Here is a 27,837-nt window from a genome sequence, read left to right as displayed (position 1 = left end):
CCCTGTCCCCCCGAAGGATCTCAGGGCAGTGAACTGGTACCTCCAGTATCTTATACTCAAAACAACTCTGTGAGGCAATTTAGGATGAGACAGGGTGACTGGTCTAGTTTCATGGTCATGAAAGGATTTGAACTTGGGTTTTGCTGGTCCTACCCTGAGAATCTACCATACATATCCTGAGACCACTGTTTTGAGATGTGCCAGATAAGCAAGATGACCTGGCCAAGGAACAAGAGAAAAGGCTTTCTACAAGAATGTTCCAGTGCAAATTATGTAAATTAAAGGGAGGAGCTCATACTGCAGACAAAAATGAAACAAGCCTTAGTACGGGTACATAGAGATGCACAAACTTCATCAGTGAGTCTGCTAGGGAAACTTATTCACACAGATCATAGCATGCAGACAGCATTCTCACCAGAATCAACCTCAATAAAACCCTTCATTCTCCCCCCCCCCTTTAAAATACAAGCCAGGTTGATTGGGTGACCCTTTCTTCATTCCTTAAGCAATTCCCCTCCTACTCAGAGCAGGACCATACACAGTGCTGATTTGACTGTCATGCCAATTAGGAAATCATCTCCTCCAAACCAATTTCAAAGTACGGGGAATTTTTTTAAAAATTAATCTTTTGGTTGGACAAAAACACACATGCTGGTGTGTGTGTGTGCGGGGGGGGGGAATAATGCAAAACAATTTTGTCAGCTTGCGTATAGCATGGCTGGACACAGAACAGCCAGCTTTTGATTCAGAGCCAAGTACATGTGTTTGTCGAGGAATGAAGGCAGGGAGAAACACAGCATGCCCCGAAGCAAAAAAACAAAAAACAAAAAACAAAACCTTAAACCCATTCCTGTTTCTATGTATATCTGTACACAGAATAAATCTATTCAGAGTCTGTTGCTAAACTCCATCAAATACTAACTAACCTTGGGGTAAATCTAAATATGGGTGGGGGGAAAATCTCTTTAACATACTCTAATCAAAGAGTTTATTAGAGGTTAAGAGCGAGTTAAGAGCAAGGAGACAAAATCCACATATAATAGGGGTAGGGTTGCCAGGTCCCTCTTTGCCATCGGCAGGAGGTTTTTGGGGTGGAGCCTGAGGAAGGTGGGGTTTGAGGAGGGGAGAGACTTCAATGCCATAGAGTCCAATTGGCGAAGCGGCCATTTTCTCTAGGTGAACTGATCTCTATCATCTGGAGATCAGTTGTAATAGGAGATATCCAGCTAGTACCTGGAGGTTGACAACCCTAGCTGGAGATCAGTTGTAATAGCAGGAGATTACCAGCTAGTACCTGGAGGTTGGCAACCCTAAATAGGGGCTTTTAATTTGCTGATGATTCAGCATATATGTATGTGATAGTTGGATTTTTTTCCCTACAGCAAAAGCCTGACCTGATGTTTCAGATCCATTCTGAAACATTTAGCACCCTGTGCTACCACAGCACATGTATTATTAATTGTTGCCATCTGAGAGGCAGGAAAAAATAAATGTTGATCATAGAAACAAATTCTGTAGTAAATAAGTTCCAGTGTATTATCTGGACAGAAACGCAAAGAGGCACACTAGGTAGGACTAACAGCATATCTGGATATTAATCTAAATTTTGTAACCTAAAAACACTGAACTCTTCTTCCTGCTTTTTATGGTGACCCTAAAAATACTCTTCCTCCAAGGGTCACAGAATTTTCAAGAATATCAAGAACAGCAAGGGTGGAGATGAGGGTGGCACTGCCACTTGGGAGGAGGCCGAACCACAGCCCCCGAGCCAGGCTCCACCATTCCTGGCCTCCCCCCAAAACTCCTTATTAGGGTCCCCAGAGTGGGAAGTGGAGCACGCTGGCCATCTTTCCCCCAGACTGGATCCAGCCCTATGCCCAAACCGCCACAAGACCGGAGATGCCTACCCCCGCCTCGCCGGGCGTCTCCCGCCAACACCTAATGCTGCAACCACCGGCAGAGCCAATGATGTATGTCCTGCAGCCATATGTCCATGCCCCATGACGACAGGTGCACCCCGTCCGGGCGGAACAAGGCCCTCCTCCAATAAGATAGCTCTGGGTGATGGATCACGGGTGATGGATCATGGATCACCCACAACCACCATGTCCTTCCGCCTGGCCCAGTCCACCTTTTTAGGGTACTGCGCACCTCCGCTCCAGCATGTCCGACCACACCAGGGTCGTCCTGGGCAGCCGCACAGCCAGGATCCCCAGGTCCCCCAGGTCCACCGCTGCCACCTCCCTCCATCTCGCCAGGTCGTTCTCATCCATCTGATTACCAAGATATCCAGTGCCCCATGTTGCCACCTGCTGCGCCGCACCGGCGGCACCAAGGACTCCCAGCGCATGCCGACCCCGGTGTCAGTCAGCTCCTCCACCTAGGCCCTTGGGGCCTCTCACACCACTGGATGACCACAGCGTCTGGGGGTCCATGAAGCTTTGACTCCCATCAAAGCGTAGGTGCCAAGGCACGTACACCCAAATATGAGAAGTCCAGTTAACCAGCTGATGCCATACATTCCCCGTCCCAGGGCACTATACTGTGCCCAAAACTCCCTTCCTCCGAGGGGCGGCAAATCCAGCAGAACCACTTAGATTTTGCCTTTCTGTGGCCTGGATCTCTCCCTGGAGAAAGGCCAAACTCAGTAGTTGGGGGAACAAGTTCAGTCCCCCCCATATGCAAACTGCTGTCAATTTGCCGTATGTTAGCGGGGCTCCAATCCCAACCCACTTACAAATGTCATCAGCCCTGGGAGGGCTGGCGCATAGCCACCACTCCCCTTACCTGAACCCATCCTTGTGACCATACCACTGATGATGTAGCAAAGCAGTAGAGTGCAGAGCAAAGGACTGAAGGGCCATCCTGTCCCACCCTGTGCACACTGCAGGGAACATTTGCCCAAATGGTGACCCCTGCTCTATGCCCAGAGGAAGGCGAAAAACCTCCAGGACTCTTGGCCAATCTGGCCTAGAGGAAAATTCCTTCCTGACCCCAAATCGGCGATCGGCACTACCTTAGGCATTTGAGCAAGGGCCTCAGGATGATAACTCAGGCACGGGGGGCTAGGCTAGTCAGACAAGCTGCATACTCCCCTCCATCGCACAATCTGGGCCCACGGGTCCATGCCACAACTCAGCCGATGAGCTGCCACTAAAAAGGGGGGGCAGACACTGCATGGCAGCCAAATGCACTCCTCTAAACCATGGACTTATGATTACCAATGGCCTTGATGCAAAAGGTGGCATGATCCGGGTTGGTGTTGTGAAACAACTGGGCATCGACCCTAGGAACGAAGTTGAGCAGTGCCTAGCTCTCCTCGGGATAACACTCACAGGAAGAAAGCCAACAGGCAGTATCAACAGCAGCTGGCACCCAGCTCCAAAAGGCCCCTCCAGGATGCTTGTCCATCCTGCATCCATGACAAGGCAAAGTCATTGTCCGAGAGCTTCACTGATAGGAAGGAATTCCAGGTAATCTTTGCTCAGCAAGCCAACAGGCAGTGTCAAATCAGCTGCCTCCCCACCAAAAGGGGGGGGGGGGCAATCCAGCACCTCTCCTCCATCTGTTGTAAGCACAAAAAGGTCAATGCATGAGAAAAACATGATGGAAAGGGAGCCCATTCCTGTCCTGTTGTGGGACCTGATGCCCCTTCGGGCACCAGCCTGCCTGGCTAACAAGACTAAAGAGCTGAGAAATGGCCCCAGGTGCAAAGGCTCCCAAATTATTGTCATTCAACTGTGCAGGGTCCCCTGAAAGTTGTGTTTTCCCCTCGCCCCGACATGGCGAGTTGTCACCATGGAGTATACCAGGCTGCCAGTCCTTACCATGGGAAGGGCGGCCCCCAAGGCTCACAGCACCTCGGCTGGTAACTGGAGTGTCTCTACCAACAGAAATGCCATTCTACTAGCATAAGTTTCATTATGCTGATGGGAAAGCAACATTGGAGCTAGCCCTATTCCTTTTCCTGAAGTCATCTAAAGAGTGCTACTTTCAGAAGACAGCATGTGATAGTTTTAAGGCAGCCAAGTAGGTATGCACAGCCTTGCTTTAGTTGTATACTCCTATTGCGAAATATATTTCAGATGTTGAATATGTGGCTCGTTATAGGATGGTTGCAATTATGGGAGGAGCATCAAGAGCCTGTGATAAGGTTTCTTCAATTCTGATCAAATATGATAAGAAGTCAATAGGAAGCGGAAAAGGCAAAGGAAGCACTTCAAAGAAGAGATACTCTTTAGCCTAGTCAGTGGTGTGATGTAATGGTGGCTCTTCCTCCTGGATTGATCATGCTAGTTTGTCAGTTCAGAAGAGAGGAAAGTAATCAAAACAACGATTGAGGTTTAAGTTAGGCTTGTCAACTCCAGCTTGGGAAATTCTGAACGTTTGGGGCTGGTGTCTGGCAAGAACAGAGTTTGGGAAGGGGGCGAGAGCTCTATAGGGATATGATGCCATAATGTTTACCTTCCAAAACTGCCATTTTCCCATGGGGAACTAATCCCTGTAGTCTGGAGATCAGTTATAACGCCAGGAGTTCCATCCCTGCCTGGGGGTTAGAAACCCTATGTGTGACAGCTTAAAAATAAAAATCAGAGCTCCTGTGAACCATAACTCCATTCATATGTGTTCTGTCTTACAGGCTGAGTTCTGGAGCCTGTTATGGGCTCATCCAGAGCTGGGATTCACACAGTAGCTGCAGGCTGGGGCCTGCTTTCACGACAGCACTGAGGTAAAAGTCTGGAGTTTGCTAGGTCCAAGGTTTAGTAGGGACACATTGGCCCCTATGAACCAGCAAGGCCCTCAGCGCTGCCTAGGGCTTAAATGCAAGAAATGGAAAGGAGCCCTGCTTGTTCCTGGCCTTCAGCCAGCCAGAGCATGAGGAAGATTCAATACTGCAAGGAACTACATGCAATGATCTGGCAGCAAGGAGCATACTTCCCCTCAGCCAAATTTCTATGCATCCTCCTGAACATCAACACACATTCCCAAGAACTACCAAGTTGGCTAGATATGGTTCTTCGTGCTCCTGTGGATTTTCAACCCCTTTGGGGACCACTATTCATTACAAGAGGACTTGTTGACAAGAACTGTGCTCATATACATAACATAATACATAATCCTCAGTAAGATCCTCTCCCACATTTTATTCACTCGTCCTTGCAATGATGACTTCACTATTGCCACCAAAGGCTTCAGCCTATCACTTTAAGATGTTGCTGTAAACGGCCCTACTGGTGTTTATTTTGGGTCTGCTGTAATGAAAGAAAATGATAAATCTTTTTACGGAAAGCCAGCTGCTCCTTTCTTAACTCTCACTTTCCTCGCTTCCTTTTACATTCAAGCTAGAGTACAGCTGCAATAAATGTGACTCCTAGCTAGATGTGCAGATGTTAACAGTACTGTAGGACAGCAAGAAACATTTCAAGATTCCTGTAAGTTGCTCCATTACCCACACTGTCTTCTCTACTACCCTATTCAGCAATATCAGCACCTTCTTGAACATTGAAGAAAAAACAATTAACACATCTGGCAATGTTAATGATTAAGTCTAAATGTGTTACTAATAAATACAAATTTTAAGCAAGCAGACAATGGAAATTTGAATTCTGAATCAAAGTCAAATTCGTTCGTTAGCAATACGTTTAACGCAAGCCTGACTTCTTATCTCATAAAGAGTGGTTATTTATCACTGCATTATGTTAAGATACTTTTTTCTGATTCAACAAAGAGCACACAAAACCATATACAAGGCAAAGACTTTAAATCCAATGACCCAACCCCTCTAATTTTTACTAATAATTACTGGATGGCTGTCTGCTACTAAAAGGTGTAAGCACATGATCTAAGCATAGTGGAAATATGCAATACAAAGAAGGCTCCTACCCATTTACTTGGAAACAGTCCCAGTGATGTGAATAGGACTACTCCAAAACAAGTCTGTATTATAATATGACAAGTCATTTTGTGCGGGTACCTCTGAAATTGACAGCATCATTTGCTGTGATGCCATGAAATGTTCACTACTAGAAAGAGTGAACATATCAGCAAAATACAAAGGTTTTCTCCCAGGCACGGCTCTTTTGACATTATAGTTCCTTATCTGTTTTTCACTCTGCCAAATTATATAGCAGGACACATTTCACACATCATGAGGTTTCACCCACAGTATAGGGTAGTTACACTTTTGTGTACCCTCTTCAACAGATGATTCTATAACCAGGAAGAGGATTCTGTTTTGAAAGATTCTGTTTTCCTACTAGGGGCAATGTGAGACCTTCCCTCTGTGAATAGGGGAAAGGACCACAAGCCTTTCCCCAGCTCAGATATTAACAGGTAGCACATGGCCTAGCCCCCACCATCTCTAATGTGGATGCAGAATTTGCTGTACCTCTCACTCAGTTCTCTGTTGTTTTAAAGACCCGTTCATATGATCAGACTTCCAGCATGAGCGGCCACGGCCACAGCCAGACTTTTAGGCTAACAACAAAGAAAGGGGACCCATCAGTGCAGACTAACATTGCTGCAAACCACGGAATGATTCCTACAATGGATTTTAACTTTTGATATGCTGTACTGCTTAAGTGATAGACCGAATGTCCAACAGCAGGAACATAAACAGTAAGCAACGGAGAAAGACAGAAACTTCTAAGAATAGTTATTATCCAGCTGTGCCAACAGGCAGTTCTTACATATATGAGGTCCCACAGGGGAAGAAGCTGGAACACCTTAATCCAGTATCATTTTGGCCTTGAAGTAGCCTAGTTACAGCCTCCGTCTGTGTACAAAACGGATTTCAGACCCTGACTCTGTGCAGTTTGCCATCAGAAACTCTGACTTTTACTGACTGCAACAATACAGCACCGAATGATTGTTATGCATTCCACGAGGAATATCTGACTGCACATAGTTGTAAACACTGGGAAAGCACCCCTTAATATTGGCAGAAAGCTGTCATTAAGGGAAGGCATCTTGTCTAAGCTTGTCCAAATAGATTTTTATAACGGAACACCCATAACACGGGAAGACCTCAATGATATCTGACACTACGTGATATTAAGGGGTGTGCAGAAGCAAAGGTCACTGGATTTTGGATCTTATTTTCTGTTATTGTTTCAACGGCTTTGAGAAAATCCGTGGATTCAGCTACAGGAGCCCAGAAACTGGTGTGTTCACTGGAAATTGAACTTTGATACGATAAGATAAGCAGCTGCCACGAGAACCAGATTACACAGGACTGGGTTCCACATATAAGGGGGACTCCCTCCAACTGCTAGCATGCACAATCATGTAATTCGGAAGTGCTTTTCCTTGAACACCAGCCTGAAACTCATGACTGGAAAGCCTCAGAATGCACAGCTGATAGCGTGGAAAGCAAAAAGTCTCCAGGACATAGGTACAAACCTGCAACTCTAACGAACAAGACCACCAGTCTTCCAGCCAATAAGAAGAGTTTGGACCAACATGTTGTTTTGTGATACTGTGAAGTGCTGTCAAGTCACAGCCGACTTATGGTGACCCCTTTTGGGGTTTTCATGGCAAGAGACTAACAGAGGTGGTTTGCCAGTGCCTTCCTCTGCACAGCAACCCTGGTATTCCTTGGTGGTCTCCCATCCAAATACAAACCAGGGCTGACCCTGCTTAGCTTCTGAGATCTGACGAGATCAGGCTAGCCTGGGCCATACTAGGAGGATGTTATGAGTTTGGGGTTTTGCAGTCTCCTGGGTGCCAAAGTAAACAATGAATGAGGGAACAATTAAGTCACACCGCTGTCCCCATCTTTGAGAGCTGAGATGCCCAAGGAACTCGTAGAAAAGGCCAGGAGGAAGGCAGGTTTGGTATCTAGCAGCCTTTCTTTTGGTAAGAGCAGCTTTTCTTTTTAGGACAACAGTAGCCTTTTCTGTTTAAGGTCATCATACTTTGAGGATGTCTTGAGACTTCCAAAGGCCTATCCTCACCCTGCACGGTGGTGCCTTGGCTACGCTGTCCCTGGCCACCGCAAAGTTCAGGAATGAGCTGTCCAAGATCTACCCCTCCGTGACCACTGGAAGCCATGACAGGAGCTCTTCACCCATTTCCACGATTTTCTCTGTGGTTTCAAGGAATTGAGATTTGTGATATCCAAAATTAATGTTAACAATTCAGATAATTCTGTGCCAGATACCAGACTCTGTTCTTTCATGGCAATCTAATGTATAACTAAAGTACCCCCTAGCAAAATTGTACTGTGTGGCTTAGCAATAACAGGTATAATACAAGATCTATTCACACAGGTATAATACAAGATCTATTCACACAAATTCAACCCTGTTGTCACAGAATTGCCCTATGAGCTTCATGTAATTTGAAGTTGTTGATCTTAATTAACAATTCTTGCTTACAGGAACAAGAAACTCTCGAGCATTTTAGCTACATCACTTAGCAGCTCTGGTCCCTGTGATTAACTAGTCACATAAATATCAAAGCCCTTTGAGATAGCAATATTTGGAACACAAAATTTAGACCATAGCAAGATAGGTAAAAAGACAACAACAGCATGATGATACAATGATAGATTCTCTTGGCAATTGAAAGAAATGGTGCTAATAGTCTAAACATTACAATGCTAATGAAGATGTATTCTTTATTAATCTAAATACATAACACGGCTAATACTCTAATGGGTACTAGTAGGTATGAGTACATATTTCAAACATGTACCCACCCCAAGTTCTCTGATAAAATTTATTCATTTGTACATAGGTACATAGCTAGAACTTGAAAACAAAATTACAATGAATGTAGTATCTGAAATGTCTCACTTTTAATGTAACCAGTCACTGACTGGCTTTTGGGGATGAGCTACTAATAATGAGAGGTTTTGAAATACCACCTATCCTATTAAAATCTTAATCCTGGGAATCAGAAAGCCAAGTGACTTGATAAGGCTTGTTTCTTTTTGAAAAAGACTAGAAGACAGTGGTGATGGGGAGGGTTCTATTGCATAACTGTTGAGTGGGAGGATTATGGATGATTCTCACTTTACAATTTGAACTCAGATACTGATATTAGAGTTCAAAGAAACAAAATTTCACAATGACAGTATTATGTGGGCACATTCAAAATAATCAGAAGCAAGGGCTTCGTTTACCAGTTGCTACTATCACTGTTTTAACAGGGCAAGCACTGAGTTTCATGCAAACCCTTCACACTTCACTCAAGGTATTTGATAATGGATGGTATCCATAACCAGTTACAAAACATAAAATGAAATCTGGCTTTAAGATATAACAGATACAAGATGAAATGAAAGAAATACTTTGGGGCTTTTTATTTAAACACCACAAAAAACCCTCTATGCCCATTATAACCTGTGCCATACTCCATAAGGATGGTGTTAGATGCTAGCTTGGACACCAACCCTCATATAGTTCAGAAGACCAGAGAAAGGAAAGCCCATGGCTGCTCTGCCCGCTTAGAAGGAATAAACGTGACTGAAATTCAAAAGATGGCTATGTAAGGAGGATGCCTCAATTAATATGCAAGTGATGCTTTCTCGCCTTGAATATATTATGAACTTGCAGCATGCTAATATGCCATGCTATCGTAAGCACCAGATGGAACGGTAGGCAGTAGATGTCTCATCAAACCTCAAGAAGATATATTAATGTTCCTTCTCCCCCCCCCCTTTTCTTTTTTCTTCAAGCTGGAACCATTCAAGCTTCGCCCATAAGATGCACACATTTCATAGCATCGGTCACCTGCTCCCAAACCCTAGTTCTCCAGGGTTGCTTCACCTGATGGTACCATATCAGGCTTTCAATCTATTTTATCTTATAAGGCAAAGGCCACATGATGCTTTAGGCTGTGCTTACTGAACAGTACCAAGTACAAAGGATAACAGCAGAAGATAAATGACAGATGAAAGGAGGAAAGATATTTGGTTTAAAACTAGCACAAATTGCCTTAAATCATGCATGAGCAATGTGGCATACTGCCTCCCGCAATCAGTGCTTCCTATTTTGGAAAGAAAAAAAAGAGAGAGGGAAAATATTTAAGACTGTTTTAGCCCAGCTTTCTCTTAAAAAGGAGTTGGTGTGCATTCCGATGATTTTAAAGACACGCCAGAATAAAATGAACAATTAAAATTTACATATTTTATCCCTTAAAGCAGCTTCAGACCACTGGAAAACCTGTATCCACTGAAAGGTCTATCAAACTCCATACATTAAACGAGATGCAGCATTTTGGACTAGCTAGTGTCCGGCTCTGGAATCATCTTCAACTTGTTCCCCCTCAACCACCAGACCACAGCTAAGCAGACGTTGGCTTAGAACAGAAACAGCAGTTTTTAGTGGCTTAGACAAAAGAGACATAAAGCTACAGATGATCTTTTTCAAACATTTCACGTTTATATTTAATAAATGGGATCAAAACAGAACCCTGTGGCCCTCTTCAGGAAAGATCCCATATTGCTAGTTCACATGCCCAACTAACCTCCCTTGAACAAGGTTAGCCTATACAAGTAATTCAAATTTAAGAATCAATATTAATACACAATTACTGTTCTCCTGTTTTATTGTGACCTTCATATGATTTATAAAGAAAAAAGTAGAACAGTCCGTCTCACTCCTTATTTACTCATACTCTTAATAAAAGATTAAAAAGGTAACATGTTTTCCATGCTTTTTGCTTTGTAAATTGTCCACTTTAATCAGTTTATTATCTGTGACATTCAAAATCCAATAAAGCATGTTTCAGTTTGGATCAATATGATTAGCAAAAAGGCCAGTTTAAGCTTCCCTATTCAGGACAAAATCTGTGTGTGTCTTATTCTAATTACAGTAGTAGGGATATCCGTTAACTCTGGTGTGGCAAGTAAAACAAGTATGCACATAAGAGACTTGCAAGATGAAAAAGGATACAGTTTTAAACAGTTTCTGATTATAATGACAAAAAGATACTTTGATTTTGATTTAGCAAGCCTTTCTTTTCAGAAGAAGAATCCCCACTGGGTCATCCATCCGAGTACGTATTGTACATCTGTAGTGGCAAGACAGCAAAAAACACTTTACTGCGGAAAAATGCTAAACTATTTTGACAAAACTATTGTATTGCTGGAGATTCAAAAAGTGAAAATTCTCCCTCAAAACTTAGTCCAGAACCAGTGCTCTAACCTAGTGAAAGAATTACAATAAAAGCATCCTTGCTCCAGGAATAAACATCAGCAAGCATTTTCTGTCTAACAGTATCATATAAGCAGAAAGCAATTTTTAGAGATCCTGCACACCCCAAATGTGAGAATGGGTTATTTGGATAAACATATTAACCTAGGATGCATCTGGAGGGCTTGGACTGCTAAATATGCGGACCACAAAAAGTTGTTCACAAAGCAGGGAAGTATGGGTAACTGCAAGGAACAGTGACCTCAGCAGAATCCTTTTGGTAGCTGATGTGTATGAACAAAATGCTGGCATGAAATTTCAATGATTTTGCTTTCTCTAAGAATCCCATTTATATTGTAGTGGGTAACGTAAACCTGCCCTGCCCTGGATAGCCCAGGCAAGCCCAATTTCATCAGATATTGGAAGTTAAGCAGGGTAGGCCCTAGTTAGTATTTGGATGGCAGACCACTAAGGTATACCAGGGTCATGTCTCTTTTTGAATGTCTCTTGCTTTGAAAACCCCACAGGGTCACCAGAGGTCAGCCGTGACTTGATGGCACCCCCCAAAAAATAAAACCATAAACCTGCTTAGATTACCCTTCTTTTCCCCTGTCTCTCTCATTGGTACAGTCCTAAGGTCCTTGATGAATATAATAACCACAAGCTGACATCCTGTAGACCATAAGACTGCCAATACTAGATGGGGACACATTCCCCCTAGAAGAATTAGTTTAGAAGCGTTCCTTGAAATGACTGTATTTTTGGATACATAGTTCATGATTGAGACTAATAGACTTTTTACTATAATACATATTGCTAACTAATTATGATCTCCTATCCACCAAGGCCATTCAGACACAGATCTTGCTACCTTCACCCATTCCTTAATAACTTCTCAGATTGGGTACCGTGATGTGTATTTATGGGGGAATCCTTGAAAACTCATCAAAAGTGCAGGACATGGATTCCTGGAGCTCTATGGGTCTAAGCTGCAGAAAGGATTTGCTTAGCTCTCCTGGATGCCTGCGAATTTCTGAGGACAAATCAATGTACTAATGTTGATTTCAAAGCCCTAAACAATGTTGGTTCTGCTGAGCTTGAGGATTGCCTTCTCCTACATGAGACCTTTCCTCATTTGGTGAAATTAGCAGACAAAACTCCACTTTGTTGGCCTACATCCATTCTATTAGCGGCATCCTTCTTCTATGGCAATAATTAGGCAACAAGTTTTAGATGTACCCCTGAATAAAATGGAAAAAAAATCTTGCTTGTGGGTGAATGCTTAGCCTTCGGAGACCAAAGCCAAATGCTGATCTTGTGAAGCAAAGCCAAATGGTTTTTGGTTTGGTTTGCCTGGGGTCAGAATGCAATACAAAAGTGGCAATCCTAAACAGAGCTAAATCCTTCTGTATTTCGAATGATGTGACTCTGTTTAGGATTGCACTGCTGATCACTTAAACTGCAAAGCAAGAAAGGAAAAGATCTTGTCCTTTGTCTCTCTTGCAACTGGCCCTCAAACAAAAACCTAAGACAGTTGAGGGGGGGGGTTTGTAGGCAATCCTAGAGGTCTGTCTATTGTTTTGAGGTCTACCTCAATGTTTTATGACGTAATAAATTATTTTAGAAAGGCAGTAAAAGCTTGTGTGCCACCTGGAATTTCAGTTCTCAATGATGTGATAACTCATAACACAGGATTTGACTCAACTGCCAGAAAGAAGTCTAGGCAAACCCTCTTCTCTTCAACATGCTAATTTTCCCCAAGCTGGAACAGTGAAACAATATGCTTTTTTGGTATATTGTAATTCTGAGAACATGCCATGTGAAAGCAGGTGCAACACAGAAGACATAAACAGAGCAAATAATTCCAGATGTATTAAGTCACATGGTACAAGAGAAGACAAAAGGGGAAAAATGTTCTGTCACTGGGTAATTTGACCTTAATTAAAATTTCTATCCTGAATGTAACACAAAACCTATTAACTGATAGTGCTACTCTAAGGATAGTTATACCCTTCTAAAAACACTGACTTCAAGGGACTTAGAAGGCTGTAACTATACTTAGGATTGCTCCATCTCTGTTCTCAAAAGTAAATGGCGTTCCCAAAATAGGGATGACAGTTCCTGATCCTTCAGAAGAAAGATGGAAATAAATCAATCTTTTAAATTTTCTTATTGGCTAAATATGGTCTACAGTTCACATGCTGCAGGTACCATCAACATTTTCCCTACAACCCAATTCAGTGCAAACTAGGAGACCATTTCTCAGATAAAACTCCAATGAATTCTGACAGAAGCCAACAATATTTTGATAAGACTAGTGATATATCAGTTTGCAAGATCTGAGCATGGCTGTCAAAGATAGGACACTTTGGAGGACATTGATTCATAGGGTCGCCATGAGTCGGAAGCGACTTGACGGCACTTAATGCACACAGTGGTATATCCTGGAAGGAAAAAGTTTCAGACTTTCTGCTAGATATTAGAGCCAGCATGGTAAAGTGGTTAAGAGCGGTGATTTGGAGCAGCAGACTTTAATCTGGAGAACCAGGTTTGATTCCCCACTCCTCCACATGAGCGGTGGACGCTAATCTGGTGAACAGGGTTGGTTTCCCCACTCCTACACATGAAGCCAGCTGGGTCACCTTGGGCTAGTCACAGCTCTCTTAGAGCTCTCTTGGTCCCACATACCTCACAGGGTGTCTGTTGTGGGGAAGGGAAGGGAGGGTGATTGTAAGATTCTCCCTTAAGTGGTAGAGAAAGTCAGCATATAAAAACCAACTCTTCTTCTATGGGTTGATCCCTTCCTGCTACAGATGTCACTCCTCGGGATCCCCTATCCTGCAGGAGCAGCACATTTTGAGAGATAAGTGGGTTCCAGTGGGAAGGAGAAGGCAGGAAAGTTCCATTCAATTAATGGGAAATTTAGTTTAGATCTAACCCTATGGACATAAAAACTGAATTCTACATGGAGTTATTCCAGTTTAAAGCCACTGAAATCAATGGGGTTCAACCTGAATAACACAGGACTGCACCACAAATTACCTAACCTAGAATATATCGATGCCCCCTTGAGTAGATGATCCAAATGGAGATGGGATTCAACCATAATAAATGGGAAGAGCTGTGTGTTTCTCAAGGCAGTCTTAACACATGAAACTGAGTTATTTCACTGTTGATTCTGACTGGCAATGGCTCTCCAGAGCCTCTGACAGAGAAACTTATTTCCCACCACCTGCGACCTGAGATCCTTTAATTGGAAATGTCAAGGACTGAACCCAGGAATGTTGTATACACAAAGCATATAAGTTACCACTGAGCCATTCCCCCATTTTGCTCAGCACAGCGGGAGTCCAAGGCTGGGCTAGATAGACCCTTAGTCTGATCTCACAAGAGTCTTTTCTTCTCATAATGTTTTAGTGCAGTCATTTTTGGAATAATCTTGGTTACTTCAGAGATGATTGGCTGGATCAAGGCCGTATTTTTCTGCTGTAACGTTCCTGCTGCCACACTGCAGCCCACTGATCTCTACAAAACGATGCTCCTGGGGGGACAGAGGACCCCGTGGAACGACGTGAGAAAGCTGTGCAGTGGAAAGGAGGAATTGATGGGAATTGCCCATTCAGTCTGAATTCCACTCATTAGTAAGAAGAGCATGCCCAGAAAGCACCTTCAGAATCAACCCAGCCTTTTCAGTGTCATGAATGGGAAAAGCTGTGTCTACACAGCCAAAACTGTAGCATGCTAAATGAGGGGGAGGACAAAAAAAATAATCAAATGAGCATTCATAACTACATGCATAGTAGCACTGCTTGCCGGGAGTGTTAAATAAAGCACATGTTGCACAGTGCCAAGCAAGCAGTCAGCACTTAAAAAGTTTAAAAAACAAAGCAAAAACATGGGTTGTAATATGCAATCTCAGCATTTTGGGTGAATGTTAACGTGTACTAGTATAAAATTCTTCACATCAAAAACTTTCAGCCGGGGGGGGGGAAGGGGGGGAAAACAAACTACAAAGTGTGAGATCAAAATTATGTGCCAATACACAGGGGTACGGTGGGTGAGGAACATGGCCTCTCTTCCCTATATATTACAGTGCCCAGAAATTGGTTGCACAAGATCTTGAGGAAGTGGCAATCCAAAGTGTGGATACAATAAGTATGAGTTAGTGTAAGCAGCTACCACCAGTCTTTCTCTTGCTTTTTCCGCTTGCACAAGAGCTCTAGCGTAAGCAGAAATTTTGCACAGGATCCAGTTCAGTGACAGGGTTTTTTTTCAGCAGCAGTCCTTCCTTTCAACGATGGAATGACCCTGCCCCCTTGAAGCCTGCCAGGGCCTACCTTGCTTTCCTTCAGGCCAAAGCACTTTTTATCCAGAATTTTTATTGAGTGATTCCCATCTTTTGCAGCAGTATCTAGGCTGAAAACTGTTTTATGAATATCATTTTAGGCTGCTCAGTGTTTGTAGTCATGTATTTGGTTTTTATTGCATTGTTTTAGTTGTGAGCTACCTCGAGCAGGTCTCTTGAGAAGTGAAATACGTTTTCTAACAAAGTAAGTATGGCTTTCAAGATTTTAGTCCATAATTTGTTATATACGTAAAATATAGCAACTTTAAACCAACACACTCATCAGTGCAGGTACAAATGAATTCAGTCTAGAAACATGAAAGCCTGGAAAGTTATAATATTGACTTTGGACGCTATCCATCAAGAGGTTCCCCTGCACAAGTCCCATACTCGTGCGTAGTGTACTCATGCGTGGCTTCTACAGGAAAGGTTCCTATTGGTTTGTGACCTTTAGAGGCCACATTATTTCCTCCAATATTTCATGTCTGGTCCAGATTCCAAAGCTTTAAAATGCTCCAAAGCATGACTTAAAGCAAAAGCTACTGTTATTTAAGTCAAAGTATGATACCAAGTATGGACTGTTGCATCAACTCGCACTAGGTGGGGAGGAAAAGAGAATTATGCTCCCTTCCCTACTCTGCTGCCTGAGCAAGGAAGAATTAGTCTTCTTAGATTCCTAAATGTCAAAGTCTGGAAATTAAACATTACAGGTTTGGCCACAACCCAACTGAGGCATGAGCCCCATGATGAACAGGTGCTTTAAATTAATTTAATCATACCTGCCTTGTAGTAATTTACATGGTCATATGAGAGAAGATTGTAAAGGGCAAGGTAAAAAGGACAGAGAATAAAGATGTTAAAATAATGCAACGTATGTCTCTGAACAACGTTTTAGTGTCTACACCTTTAAGCTGCTGGCTGTAGCATCATGTGACTTACAAGTGTGAAGGTGTCACCAAAGATACACCATGGCAGAACTTTGATATCTTCTCACCGTCCCACAAACACAATCCTACTCCAGAGAGACTTTATATGTTTAATGCCAGTCATCAAGTATTCACCACATGAGCACAGAGAAATCATGTGATGTGCATGCATGTGTGAACCAGGCCTGACAGTCAACAAAACCCACATTAATTTTGCTGCTAGGATGCTAGGTCACTGTCTTGAAGCACAATCTTTATTGATAAAAAAAAGTTCAGTCAAAACAGAGTGGTGGTGAGAGACATCAATGTTTAGGAAGGCTAGTTGCTGGAATAATGGCCCTCTCCTAGAATGTGCTAGGCACATTCCAGACATGCATTTCATGCCCTCAAACACTCAAAATAGATTTGTATGGGGTAACTTCAGAAATTATTACAAGCGTACAAGGTGAGGGAGCAGAATCAAATCTCTCATGAAAAAAAATTGACTTGAGGAAATCAAACTCTCCATATGTTCTCAGGAATCTAAGAGGCCAAGTGTATTCATCGGGATTTTTACTCACTGTCAGAACTGCCCTGTTCAACAAGGAATTAAGCATGATGACCAAAACAGTGATGTAGCCTTAGCTGCTGCAAGCCTTTAAATATTTCCAGACATACTTCCCACAATTGGCAGAAAACTTGTTTTGTAAAGCACCAAGTTGTCTTGAAGTAATAGCATAGCAACAGTGAGTTAAAGCAGAACAGAGCCAAGTTAATGGAGTGTTTGAGGCTGTTTTCTGCATTTATATGCATACACAAACCAACCACCACCCCCTTAAAAAAAAAAAAAAGGTGGGTCATTCCAACAGTAAGTTACTCGAAAACTTGTAACTGTATGTTCCTAGCAATTGTGATTCCATTTCTTTACATGTATTATCACTTACTTGTACTAATGTTAAAACCAGAAAGCCTCTGCAGTACACAGTGGCTATAAATGCCAAATCAATTTTCAGCAGATAATAAAGTCCATGTTTTACAATCAGCAATGCAATGTTTTACTACCCAAAATGTAAGCTAATAATATATAGCTCAGCTAAATGGAAAATGCAGATACACTGTTAAAAATGGGCTGGCTGTGAGATGATGGATCATTACTGCAGGGACCTTCTTAAAGCTGTGTGCAAATGTTTTGAAAATATCACATGATGTGGCCATGTGTTAAAAATTACAGCAGTTAAGTTCTCTGCTAAGAAAAATATGTGGGCAATTTATGAAATGCACTCCAGGATGGAGATGTCTTAAGTAAAACCAGATTCTGAAAACAAACCCTTTCCCCCCCTTTTTTGGAGGTGGTGGTGATGGGGGGAACATGAACTTAAAAAGTTGCAGCCACATCTGGAGAGCAGACGCAAAGAAGGGGTGGTCTGACCTAACAACTGGCCATCTTTTGAAAGAACAGCATTATTTCTGGGCTACAATGACTGTGATCAGTGGTTGTCCTTTTAAGGCAACCCGTCCAGAATACTGCCATGGGCAATAATAAAGCATTTTGTAGGCAAACATCCGCCCTTTGAAAATATGATAAAAGTTCTTGGTAGGTGTGTAACTTTGAAAAAAACAATACAGAGCAAACATACACATGACAAGAAATTAGCTGGTGCCAGCTTGTTTCAAAAACTTACTGAATACAGTTTTCTTAAAGACGTACACCCATTTGCTAAGGTTTTTTTTTTATTATTCCACAAGAACGTACACAACAAAAACTACAGCCTATTTATCACGGGGTGGTACATCCGATTTGGGCTGTTCCACTTCAGACTACAGGTGGGAGCTGACATGTTTGCATCCTTTTACATTGTGTTTTAAAACTACCAATTAAACAAAAAAAATAATGTGTCAGGAACAAAGTTAGACTACAAGCATCCTTCCTGACATACTGGTTTTCTGCGAGGTGTATTAACATGGAAGACCATTCTAATGTGTGAACCCGCACTAGCAGTCTGCCATAGTATAGCCCACAAGGTTTCAATGAGAGCTAGGACTGAGAATTCTGTTGCTTAGAATTCTCATCCTGCTACCTTCCACCTACCTAAATACGTTTTATTTGAAACACCCACTCCGCTGCCATTCCACAGTAACAACTTCTCAGGCACAGGTTTCCAGATTTAGCAAATATTTGTGGCCAATCACATTGAACAGCACTTGCTGTCAGCCTGCAAGTACAAACTGATTCCTTGCGGTGAGTGCTATTGCCACACAAAGCCAGAGGGGAGATTTTTCCAATACAATATCTATTTCTAGAATTCCAAAGAATTTCAAGTGCTTGAATCGCCTGAAAGGATGCTCCCTAAAAGTCAGTGCATGCTTGCACGTGAGTGTGTATGCGCACACGCACACACAAAACTGCAAGGACATAATATCAGATTACATAAAAACACACATCCTTTTAATCTCCCGAACATAATATGCTTATTTTTAAAATACAAAATCTCTCCCAGATGGCTAATAATGCCCATTTGGGGGTGGAAATCCCAACACCACAATATTAAAAGGCTGGAATATGCTGTGAACAGATTGGGAGGCTGTGCATCCTAAAGGAGAGGGGGGGAAATAGTACAGATGGGTGTCAAAAATAGCCAAGTGTCAGATCTGCTCAAGTATCTCCATTCTGGCACATGCTTCCAGTCACAGCTGTTAGTGTATTCTCTGTATCCAAGTGCACGGTTTTCTAACACTCAGAGCTGACATTAAGAGACAAAAAAAGAGAGAGAGAAAGAGAGAGAAACCTCACTGCACTTCATTTCTGCTGCCACTTTAAGAGCCTGCTGGCAATTAAAAATTTATGTAATTATTAAGTCCTACTACATTGATAAGTGTACATGTGCACACATGTAGTTCGCTCAGTTTTTATTAAAGATGCACAACAATTTAACCTGCAGGTAGATTAAGTAATTTGAGACCTAACAGCTTCAGAAGGGAAAAAAGAGAGAGGTCTTCAGAGCTCCCTCTTAAAAGTCTAGAGATGATCTGTTTCTTAAATATGCTATATGCAAATTTTAGAAAAAACAAAACAGTAAACCATCAGCTCTGCTACACATAATATATGCAAAGACTTGTGTTGTAAAGATGAAGAATCACAGCAGCCACTGCTACACGCCTAATGAGGATTACATCCTTCAGAATGTGTGGTACGGAACTGCCATTTACAGGAGAAGGGTTAAATTGACCTTTCCTAGCTGTGGTTGTCATCTATGGAAATTAATTTGCCATATTTCAACTGACACAACTCCTTAGCCTTGAGCTTTGAGCAAACAGAGTCCCACTTTGTTGATTCTAGGATTGCAATTGTAACAAGATGCATGCCAGTGATGGAATATGACCATGCAGGCACATCCTAAAGGAAAAACATTCTTCAAACAACTGGCAAAACCTACAACTGTGGTCACAGCAAACTGGCAGATACTGTTTCAAAACACCATCTGTGATGGGTACACACACTCCTTAGCAAAAGCAGCCTCTTTTCCATTTTCCTGTACAAATAATCCAAAAGAATCAGCCAGCTGCCGGATCACTCAGTACCTGGTTTTTGTTTAATGCATTTAAATAGTTCTTTTAATTTTAAATCCTCTCGACAGGTGTGGACTGCCTTACCTATCTATACCTGTAGTTTCCAAAACATACTACCCACCCAAACTCCATCCCTGGCAAAATGATTCAGTCTTCCTTGCTTGAGAAAAGATTCTCAAACATGCCATTCCCCCCACCCCCCAATAAAGCCCTACACATGATTTACCTCGTACAGATGAAATATTTCCACTGGCAGCGCCATTTATCAATTAGGCAAGAGGTCAAGATCCAAGGATAATATTTTCAGGAGGAAACTGACATGCTAAAAATTTCCACTCCCACCACTTTCACCCATTCAGCAAAATACAAAAGATTGAAAAACACATTTCAGATATTTGGCTGCCGGCAACCAAAGGCTGTGGATTTAAGCGAAAAGTCTGAAATAATTTGTTGTATTCCCTCTCACTTCATTTCTCTAGCATAAGCAGCTTTTCAAAGAGATCATTCTCCGCGCTTTCCCCATGATCACAAGTCATCTCTCCCGATAAATCTACCGTTTCCAGATACACAGCACAGCTCAATCATAAGAGACAGATAGAAGCTATATTTCTCCTCGCGCCCTCACAGAATCACACGCACGGACAGATTTCCTACTGTCTCTTCTTCATTTAGCATTCAGCACTGTAATACGTTACACACTGAGCAATTTCACACACACGCACAGACACACAGAGCTTACTCCATGCATATGTCACAATTAGCATCTACAACCGTCCTTTGCACACGCCAGCTTCAACATATCGCGTTTTCGCTATCTGAGTAGTTAAAGTATAAAATGACGGTGCTTTCTCAATGCCATCAAGGAGAAAAAGGGGGAGGGGGGAAAAGCACTCACCAGGCATCTCGAATCAAACAGACCCACTGCAAAAAAAAAAAAAAAGAGGCTCTGTCTCTTTCGCGCTCTCTCTCTCTTAAAATGCAAGCTATTTGGGACTCAGCGCCTCCTGTTCTGGAATGAGCACAGAGAAGCAAGGAGGGCCATCCTAACTGGCTGTGGCAGTGTAGCTGGAGGCAGGATGCTGGGCGCGTGCATTTGCCAGGCAAAGACAGATGGAGAGCTGACACTCTGTATTGCACTTGGAGCAGAAATGTGAATGATGACAGGAGCACATGTGGCCTTGAACCCAGCCCCGTCTCTTCAGGCAGAACAATGACAGGGATGTGTGTGCAAATTATCACAACCCCTTCAGCTGACTCCTCGCACTGTACCTTTCGCAGCAAGTTCCAGAGGACCAAAAGAATAGACAGTAAAATGCAGAGTGATAAAGCCAAACGCTGAATTATTCATTTTCTCCCTCTTTAAAAGTTAACCCTTTCTCCCGCTGACAGCCTCTATTAAAAAGCCGGGGCTTCTTCCTTCCCCCCTCCCAATTAGCGGCTACAAATTTTAACCCTGAAAACCAAATTGCTTCTATGGTTTGAAATTTACAATGCGTGCGGACGAAGTTTTTTTTTCTTTTTTAAGGAAGGAGAAGGGAAAGATTTTTTGCTATCAAAGAGTCATTTTATCACAGCAAACAGAGTATCAAAATCATTCCTTTTGTCAGCTTCTCAGTGGTATGTATAAAATAGAACACACTTAGAGGCAGTCCACTTTCATTTTACTACAATGCTTTTAACCCCCCTGGGATTCCGGCATTGATACGCTCCAAACATTTGCAGCTTACTCTTCCTTTACCTTGCATAGTGATCCATGGGGGATGAAAACAAAATCTTCCCTGTAAAGGTTTTCTCAAAAGCTAAACAATCATGTCCTCCCGATTTCTGATTTCTGCACTCCCCTTCAATGTTTATCCTTCACATGAATAACATATGCCTGGCTAGGTTCAATGCACTCGTCCCTATTAAGCTTTAATGGACACCATGATACATAAAACTACAAGTCTTTGTTACATTGCTTTATCTAAAGCTGGCTATTTTCCTCTCAGCAGTCCCTCTTCAGTCCTTTGTAAACCATCCTTTGCCTCATAGCAGAAACATACGCCTGACTCACATACCTTCTTCGGCACATTTAGGCTCACACTAAATTCCAGGCACACCAAAAGCCAAATGCTCTTTTTTTCCCTCCCCCCTCCCCCTGCAAACTCTCTTCCAATTTAAAGCGCCTAGGAAAGCTTTGCAGACAAACAATTTTACAGCTTGATCTGTGTTTGCTTTCATTCTTTGCCTCTATCCATTGAACGTTCAATGCCATTTCATGGCAATCTACAAACAAAATCTCTTTTAAACGCTTTCATGCTTAAGGAATAACTGCAAACCTCACTCCGCATGTTGACCTTTTTCTCCTAATGGCAATAAAACATTACAAATACCCAGTCCTTACAAAGGTAGGGCTTGTCTTCATGCTTAGGCACAGACTGATTCATCTCAAAACAGCGACCTAACAGAAAACAACTCCTGGCCATTTCCAAAGGCACCCACTAACTTTCCATGCAACCATCAAAACCTGTTTATTGCCCCTTGTCCAATCTGAGGTGTTCCTCAAAAATTATTCCATGCCAGCCTTAATAGTACAATAACATATATTTCTGACATTTTCCTAATCTATGTCAAGAGTCTAAGGTAACAAGGTTTACATCACAGATTTTCATGTACTTGGGAAGTAGCAATTTATAATTCAGAAAGTATTGTTAATACTACAGGCTAACTTTAGAAAAAACAGAAAAACTTTAGAAAAATGTATGCAACGTCCTGTTTAAGAGAGACCCCTAAACCCCAATTCTGTATTTAGTAGGATTTTTTTAAAAATGATACTATACTTCCACTGTTAGAAAAGCAACCTTTCATCGTGAATGTGAGCAGAAAGCAGCAGCTTTAAAAATTGGGGGGGGGGATAGAGACCTTGTCTAAAACAGGAACACATTTTAATAAAACAGAATGATATTCTGTTTTAAAAGTGGGTCTTAATATCAGTACATTGTAAACCTTCAAACCATGGCTCAGAAAATTGAACACCACCATATGCCAAGTGATTATGCATCTTTTCTATGTGTAAAAAGGCTTTTTAAGCTGTTATCTGACTACAGTAATTGCCATTTAAATTGATCCACGTCAACAAAAAAACGGATCCCTGGAGATTCTCACCTAGAAGACTACTTACGGAAGGGGGCCTAGCAGAATGCCTGTGCATCTGAGACTACTTCAGCATTTTCTCAAGCAGCCAGCTGCAGGAATCGTTTCCCCCCTCTCATTATTTAATACTCTGAGGCAAGCAGCAACCCGTTTGGCAGTCGTCCTCAAATAAATATTCCTAGATATTTTAATGCAGTCACTTAAAGATGATGGTAACAATTTTTTGCAACACTTAGTTATTTTTTTAAAAATTAAACGGGGCCAAAAAGTGTAACAATTACGGCAACAAATAAATGTAAAATGTCACCATTCTCTAGCAGAACGCCCATATACAAATCAAGTCTTTGCATGCAGCAATCATGGTTCACATAAGTTAAGGTTAGCGATTAGCAATGAGAGATAACAAAACAGGCCACTGGTTATCTTATGACAGGCTGTTATCTTGCATATATTTAGCCAGTATATTATCCTGTAGTCCATCAAAGCACTTACAAAGTAACGTTAAATGATCCAGTATGACACACACACCGATGTAACATTTCATCTCTGCCAACACTCCCCCCGCCCTCAAAATACCAATTGCAAAATTAGATTTATTTTGGACCTTAGAATATTGTTATTCCATCACATTACCCATAGGGGGGAAATGTGCTCATAAGCCACAGCATTAGGCCTACAACCCTGTGCACAATCATGTGAAATGAAATTAGTGGGGCAAGCAAGCATAATAAACAGTGTGTGGGTCCAGAACAGCAGCCTATAGCTCTGAAGTACAGATTTTATTCTTGCTCACACCTGACTTACCAACAGGGTCTGGAAGGCCTCTGAACTGCACATAAAGCTAATGAAAGCTCTTTGTTAGCAGCGGAGGAAGAAATTGACTCAAAGCTTTTCTGCAGGCCTTCTCAACTTCCCTGCTCTCCCTTATAGCGGACTGTTGTGATACACTGTGACTTCACACAGCCGGTATTAAGTGAGTTAATTCAAAGGCACTGAAACCTCATTGATCCTAATTGAAAGCAATACACCCAACCAAATAGTTTTCTACCCCATCTGTTCAGGCCTGCCACCAGCTATTCAATTCAAGACAATTAATAGTTTCAGATATCCTAACTGACCCAATAAAGGCACTCATTTAAGCAGGACTGCATTAACAAAGTGAAAAACCAAGGGCAAAATGGGTTCAAATGGAGCATTTTACTCCTACTTGGCATTAACAAAGCTGAATAATGCTTATTCTGACTTTTTTATGTGCAAGGCTTGATAAACTGAATGAGAAGGCACTCAATGATCGGGCAACGAGCATTGATGAATGGTCATTAGGACACCCCCTCATCTTAAGGCAAGGCGACTCCACAAAGTGGCCCACCAGTTTGAAAGGGCGGACTCGCTAATGTCCAGATTTCCCTACTTACTTGTTCCACTTTCCCTCTCAGACCACTGGCCACCAAATGAGGCTGACATATTGGAAAATAATCTGTTATGGGTGAATGGTAAGTAAAAATAGAAGCATTAGCTGGGCTTTCAAATTCAGATCTGCTAACTTTGTCAGACCCCAAAGATTTGATTTTCCACCCAGCTGGAAGCTATTAGTGTTTTCACAAGGAATCCTACTGACAAGGCAAGCCTACCTAATACATGAGCTGCTGAGATTTGGGGGTGGGAAGTCTCCTTTTTGGATGCTTTCCTAACATTATTCAATAGATTGTCAATGTGATGTACACTAAACACACCACCACATGAAGATGTACACTAATTCTTTACAGCTGGCAAACACATTCCTCTATGCATTTTTCACCACTTTCCTCTTGGTAAAAACATATTTTTTAAAAATCTGAAGTTGTTCTCTAGACTATATCTGTAGCATCTTAACCTATATTAAGATGCAAAATTCATTCTGATGCACTTTTTTTTTTTTTTACAAAAGACAATATGCCTGGTCAGTCACTGCAAACACCTGTATTAAAATATTGTATCTGTATTAAAGTAAAAAGCCATGTTCCAGCAGTGATCAGAAACCTGAGTAATTGATTTTTCTTTTTTGTCCCACCATGAGACAACATCTACATTGAAACTTTAAATGGGACTGTCTTCGTTTCTCAGAAACACCATTAGACTACATGGGATTTCTGCTTTAAATATATACATTTAAACACAGACACACACTCACCAGATAATGCCAAGAGGTTTCCGTACACACTTCCTAACTGGCAAGGTTTATTCGGTTTCCTAAAATAGTTAACTGTGATATTTTAGATTATGTACAGCTAAGTGAAATGAGATTTGAAAACTGTTCACACAAATACTTCAAAAGCTGAAGTAGGAAAAGCTGTTTGTCAGCTGGTGAGGGTAAGCAGTAGATTTGCCAGTTCCAGGTTGGGAAATACCTGGAGATTTTGGGGGCGGAGCCTGAGGAGGGCAGGGTTTGGAGAGAGGAGGGACTTCAATGCCATAGAGTCCAATTGCCAAAGTGACCATTTTATCCAGGTGAACTGATCTCTATTGCCTGGAGATCAGTTGTAATAGCAGGAGATCTCCAGCCACCACCTGGAGGTTGGCAACCCTAGTGAGCAGAGGTAGGTGGGTATAAGATCCATGGCATTTTCATATATTACCATGTTTAGGTGTAATGCCTAAAATGCAAATGTACCCTTAAAAACTAAGTGTGAATGTGACAAACATGTTTGCATGCGTATATATCAAACAACTATAGCTGAGAGGGTGCCAGAATCTGCTGTGGCTCTATCTGGAGTATACTTTAGGGTAAACCTGGATTAGATTTATGCAACAGCTCACACAGCTCAAAATAAGTGGATAGATTTTACTCTGGAGTCAATTAGGGCCATAGTATAATCCACTGCAAATTAACAAAAAAAAAAACCAGAATGATGGGAAAGATGCGCTCACTACTAATCAGAGTATGATCTGAATTCAGGAATAATGTAGACTTGAACAACTTCAGTAGTGTTTAACAATACTGATGATATTTCAAACAAATGCACATGAAACAGAATCATTGAAATGGGACGATAATATAGGACTATAAATGCCCATACTAATCCATCTGTGTGGGACATTACAGAATATGAGTGGTACACTGCACAGTATGTAGTTTTACGATTCATTAAATGGACAGCGTTAACTTTTATAAAACACAGCTACTGTGGTTGCAATTTGAAGGGGAAAGAGGCTTCTGAAACTTTCTCTTTTCCCACCAAAAATCATGCCACCAAAATGCTTTACACCACTGGGAAAACCAATAGGCAGACATGAATGGGTCTCTGCCTTCAAGCTGCAGCTTCAGTGACTACATTTTAAAACAGCAAGAATCCTTAAACAGCCCCAGAATTACATGCAAGGTATACCTCCACATGTAGATGCAGGAAACCAGGGTTCCATTTGACTTTTACCCTCAAAGGGTAGAGAATTGTCCTTTAACCTCATTTCCCATCCACTAAGTGGGAACAAGTGTAAGCATATCCTGAAGGATACAGTAAAGACTGCAGCTAGGGTTGCCAACCTCCAGGTGGTGCCTGTAGATCTCCTGGGATTACAGCTGATTTCCAGGCAATAGAGATCAGTTCCCCTGGAAAAAATGGCTGCTTTGGATGGTGGACTCTGTGGTTTTATAAACTGCTGAGGACCCTCCCCTCCCCAAACTCTGCTCTCCTCAGGCTCCACCCCCAAAATCTCTAGGTATTTCCCAACCCAGAGCTGGCAACCACAACTGCAGCCCACCTTGCAAAGTGAAAGTGGGGGAAAAAAGACAACCCTGAAAATACTCAACCGGTTGATGTCCCATATTGCTAACAGCAGCCATTAGTAATACAGGGATGGCCATGATGTTTAGCTAAGTAGTGGCCACTGACTATACTTTCCACTATAAAAATCTGTTTTATATTCCATAAGGTAATAGAATATATTCCCACATGACCAATGAGTAGGGTTGCCAGGTCCCTCTTCACAGCCAGCGGAAGGTTTCTGGGGCAGAGCCTGAGGAGGTCAGGGTATGAAGAGGGGAGGGACTTCAGTGCCATACAGTCCAGTTGCCAAAGGCAGCCATTTTATCCAGGTGAACTGATCTCTATCGGCTGGAGATTAGTTGTAAAAGCAGGAGATCTCCTGCTACTACCTGGAGGTTGTGGTGGAAAAAGCAGACACCACTGTACTGTTACTGAACAGTTATAAAATTAGTACAGGAGCGACACACAACTTATTCAAAGTGCAAAAATATTCTATTAACAAGCTACCTAATTTCAACAAGTCACAATGTACAATCAGTGCAAAAAATCCTATCAAATCTCAGTATGTCACAATACAATGTGCAATCAATGCAATAAGTCCTGTATAAACAGGGTCATAATAAAGTCCAAATATGGTTTCTTCATAGATGTTTTACTGATGCATATCATGGAAGAGATGTCGCTCCTGTACTAACTACCTGGAGGTTGGCAACCCTACCAAGGAGTTTTGGGACTCTGGTCATAGCTTGTGGCAAGACCTAATGCCTACCCCCAGGGGCTTGAACTCTACTATCTTGACTAATAATTATTATTCAAACTAACATTTCAAATCATTTTCTTTTCATTATACAGAATACTTGTAGTAGAGAAAATACACTGACGCAAGTCTGCATCGTCATCTCTCATAGGCAAATTGTTTCTTTTAGATACCTATGGCACTTTCCCATTTTTCTCAAAAACCACTTGGTTATCTGGAACATTCTTTGCAATCTCGTACAGAGGAA

General features: G+C 42.0%; 1 protein-coding gene across 3 annotated transcripts in view; it reads right to left on the bottom strand.

Moving 5' to 3' along the window:
* The window catches only part of RUNX1T1 (RUNX1 partner transcriptional co-repressor 1), a 156,645-nt gene that overhangs the window by 87,040 nt on the left and 41,768 nt on the right, over positions 1-27,837 (bottom strand). The window contains exon 1 of one of the 3 annotated variants that reach the window (XM_056854102.1): positions 20,854-20,870. The exons of the other annotated variants lie outside the window; for them this stretch is intronic. Within the exon in view, the coding sequence (XP_056710080.1) occupies positions 20,854-20,860 (7 nt within the window). The 5' untranslated portion in view covers positions 20,861-20,870. Of the gene's footprint in view, positions 1-20,853; positions 20,871-27,837 lie in introns of those variants that run through there. 3 annotated transcript variants of the gene reach the window in all.

The sequence above is a fragment of the Euleptes europaea genome, chromosome 8 (genome assembly GCF_029931775.1).
Source record: "Euleptes europaea isolate rEulEur1 chromosome 8, rEulEur1.hap1, whole genome shotgun sequence".
NCBI classification, from domain to species: Eukaryota; Metazoa; Chordata; class Lepidosauria; order Squamata; family Sphaerodactylidae; genus Euleptes; species Euleptes europaea.
This window is presented reverse-complemented; position numbering and strand designations above follow the sequence as displayed.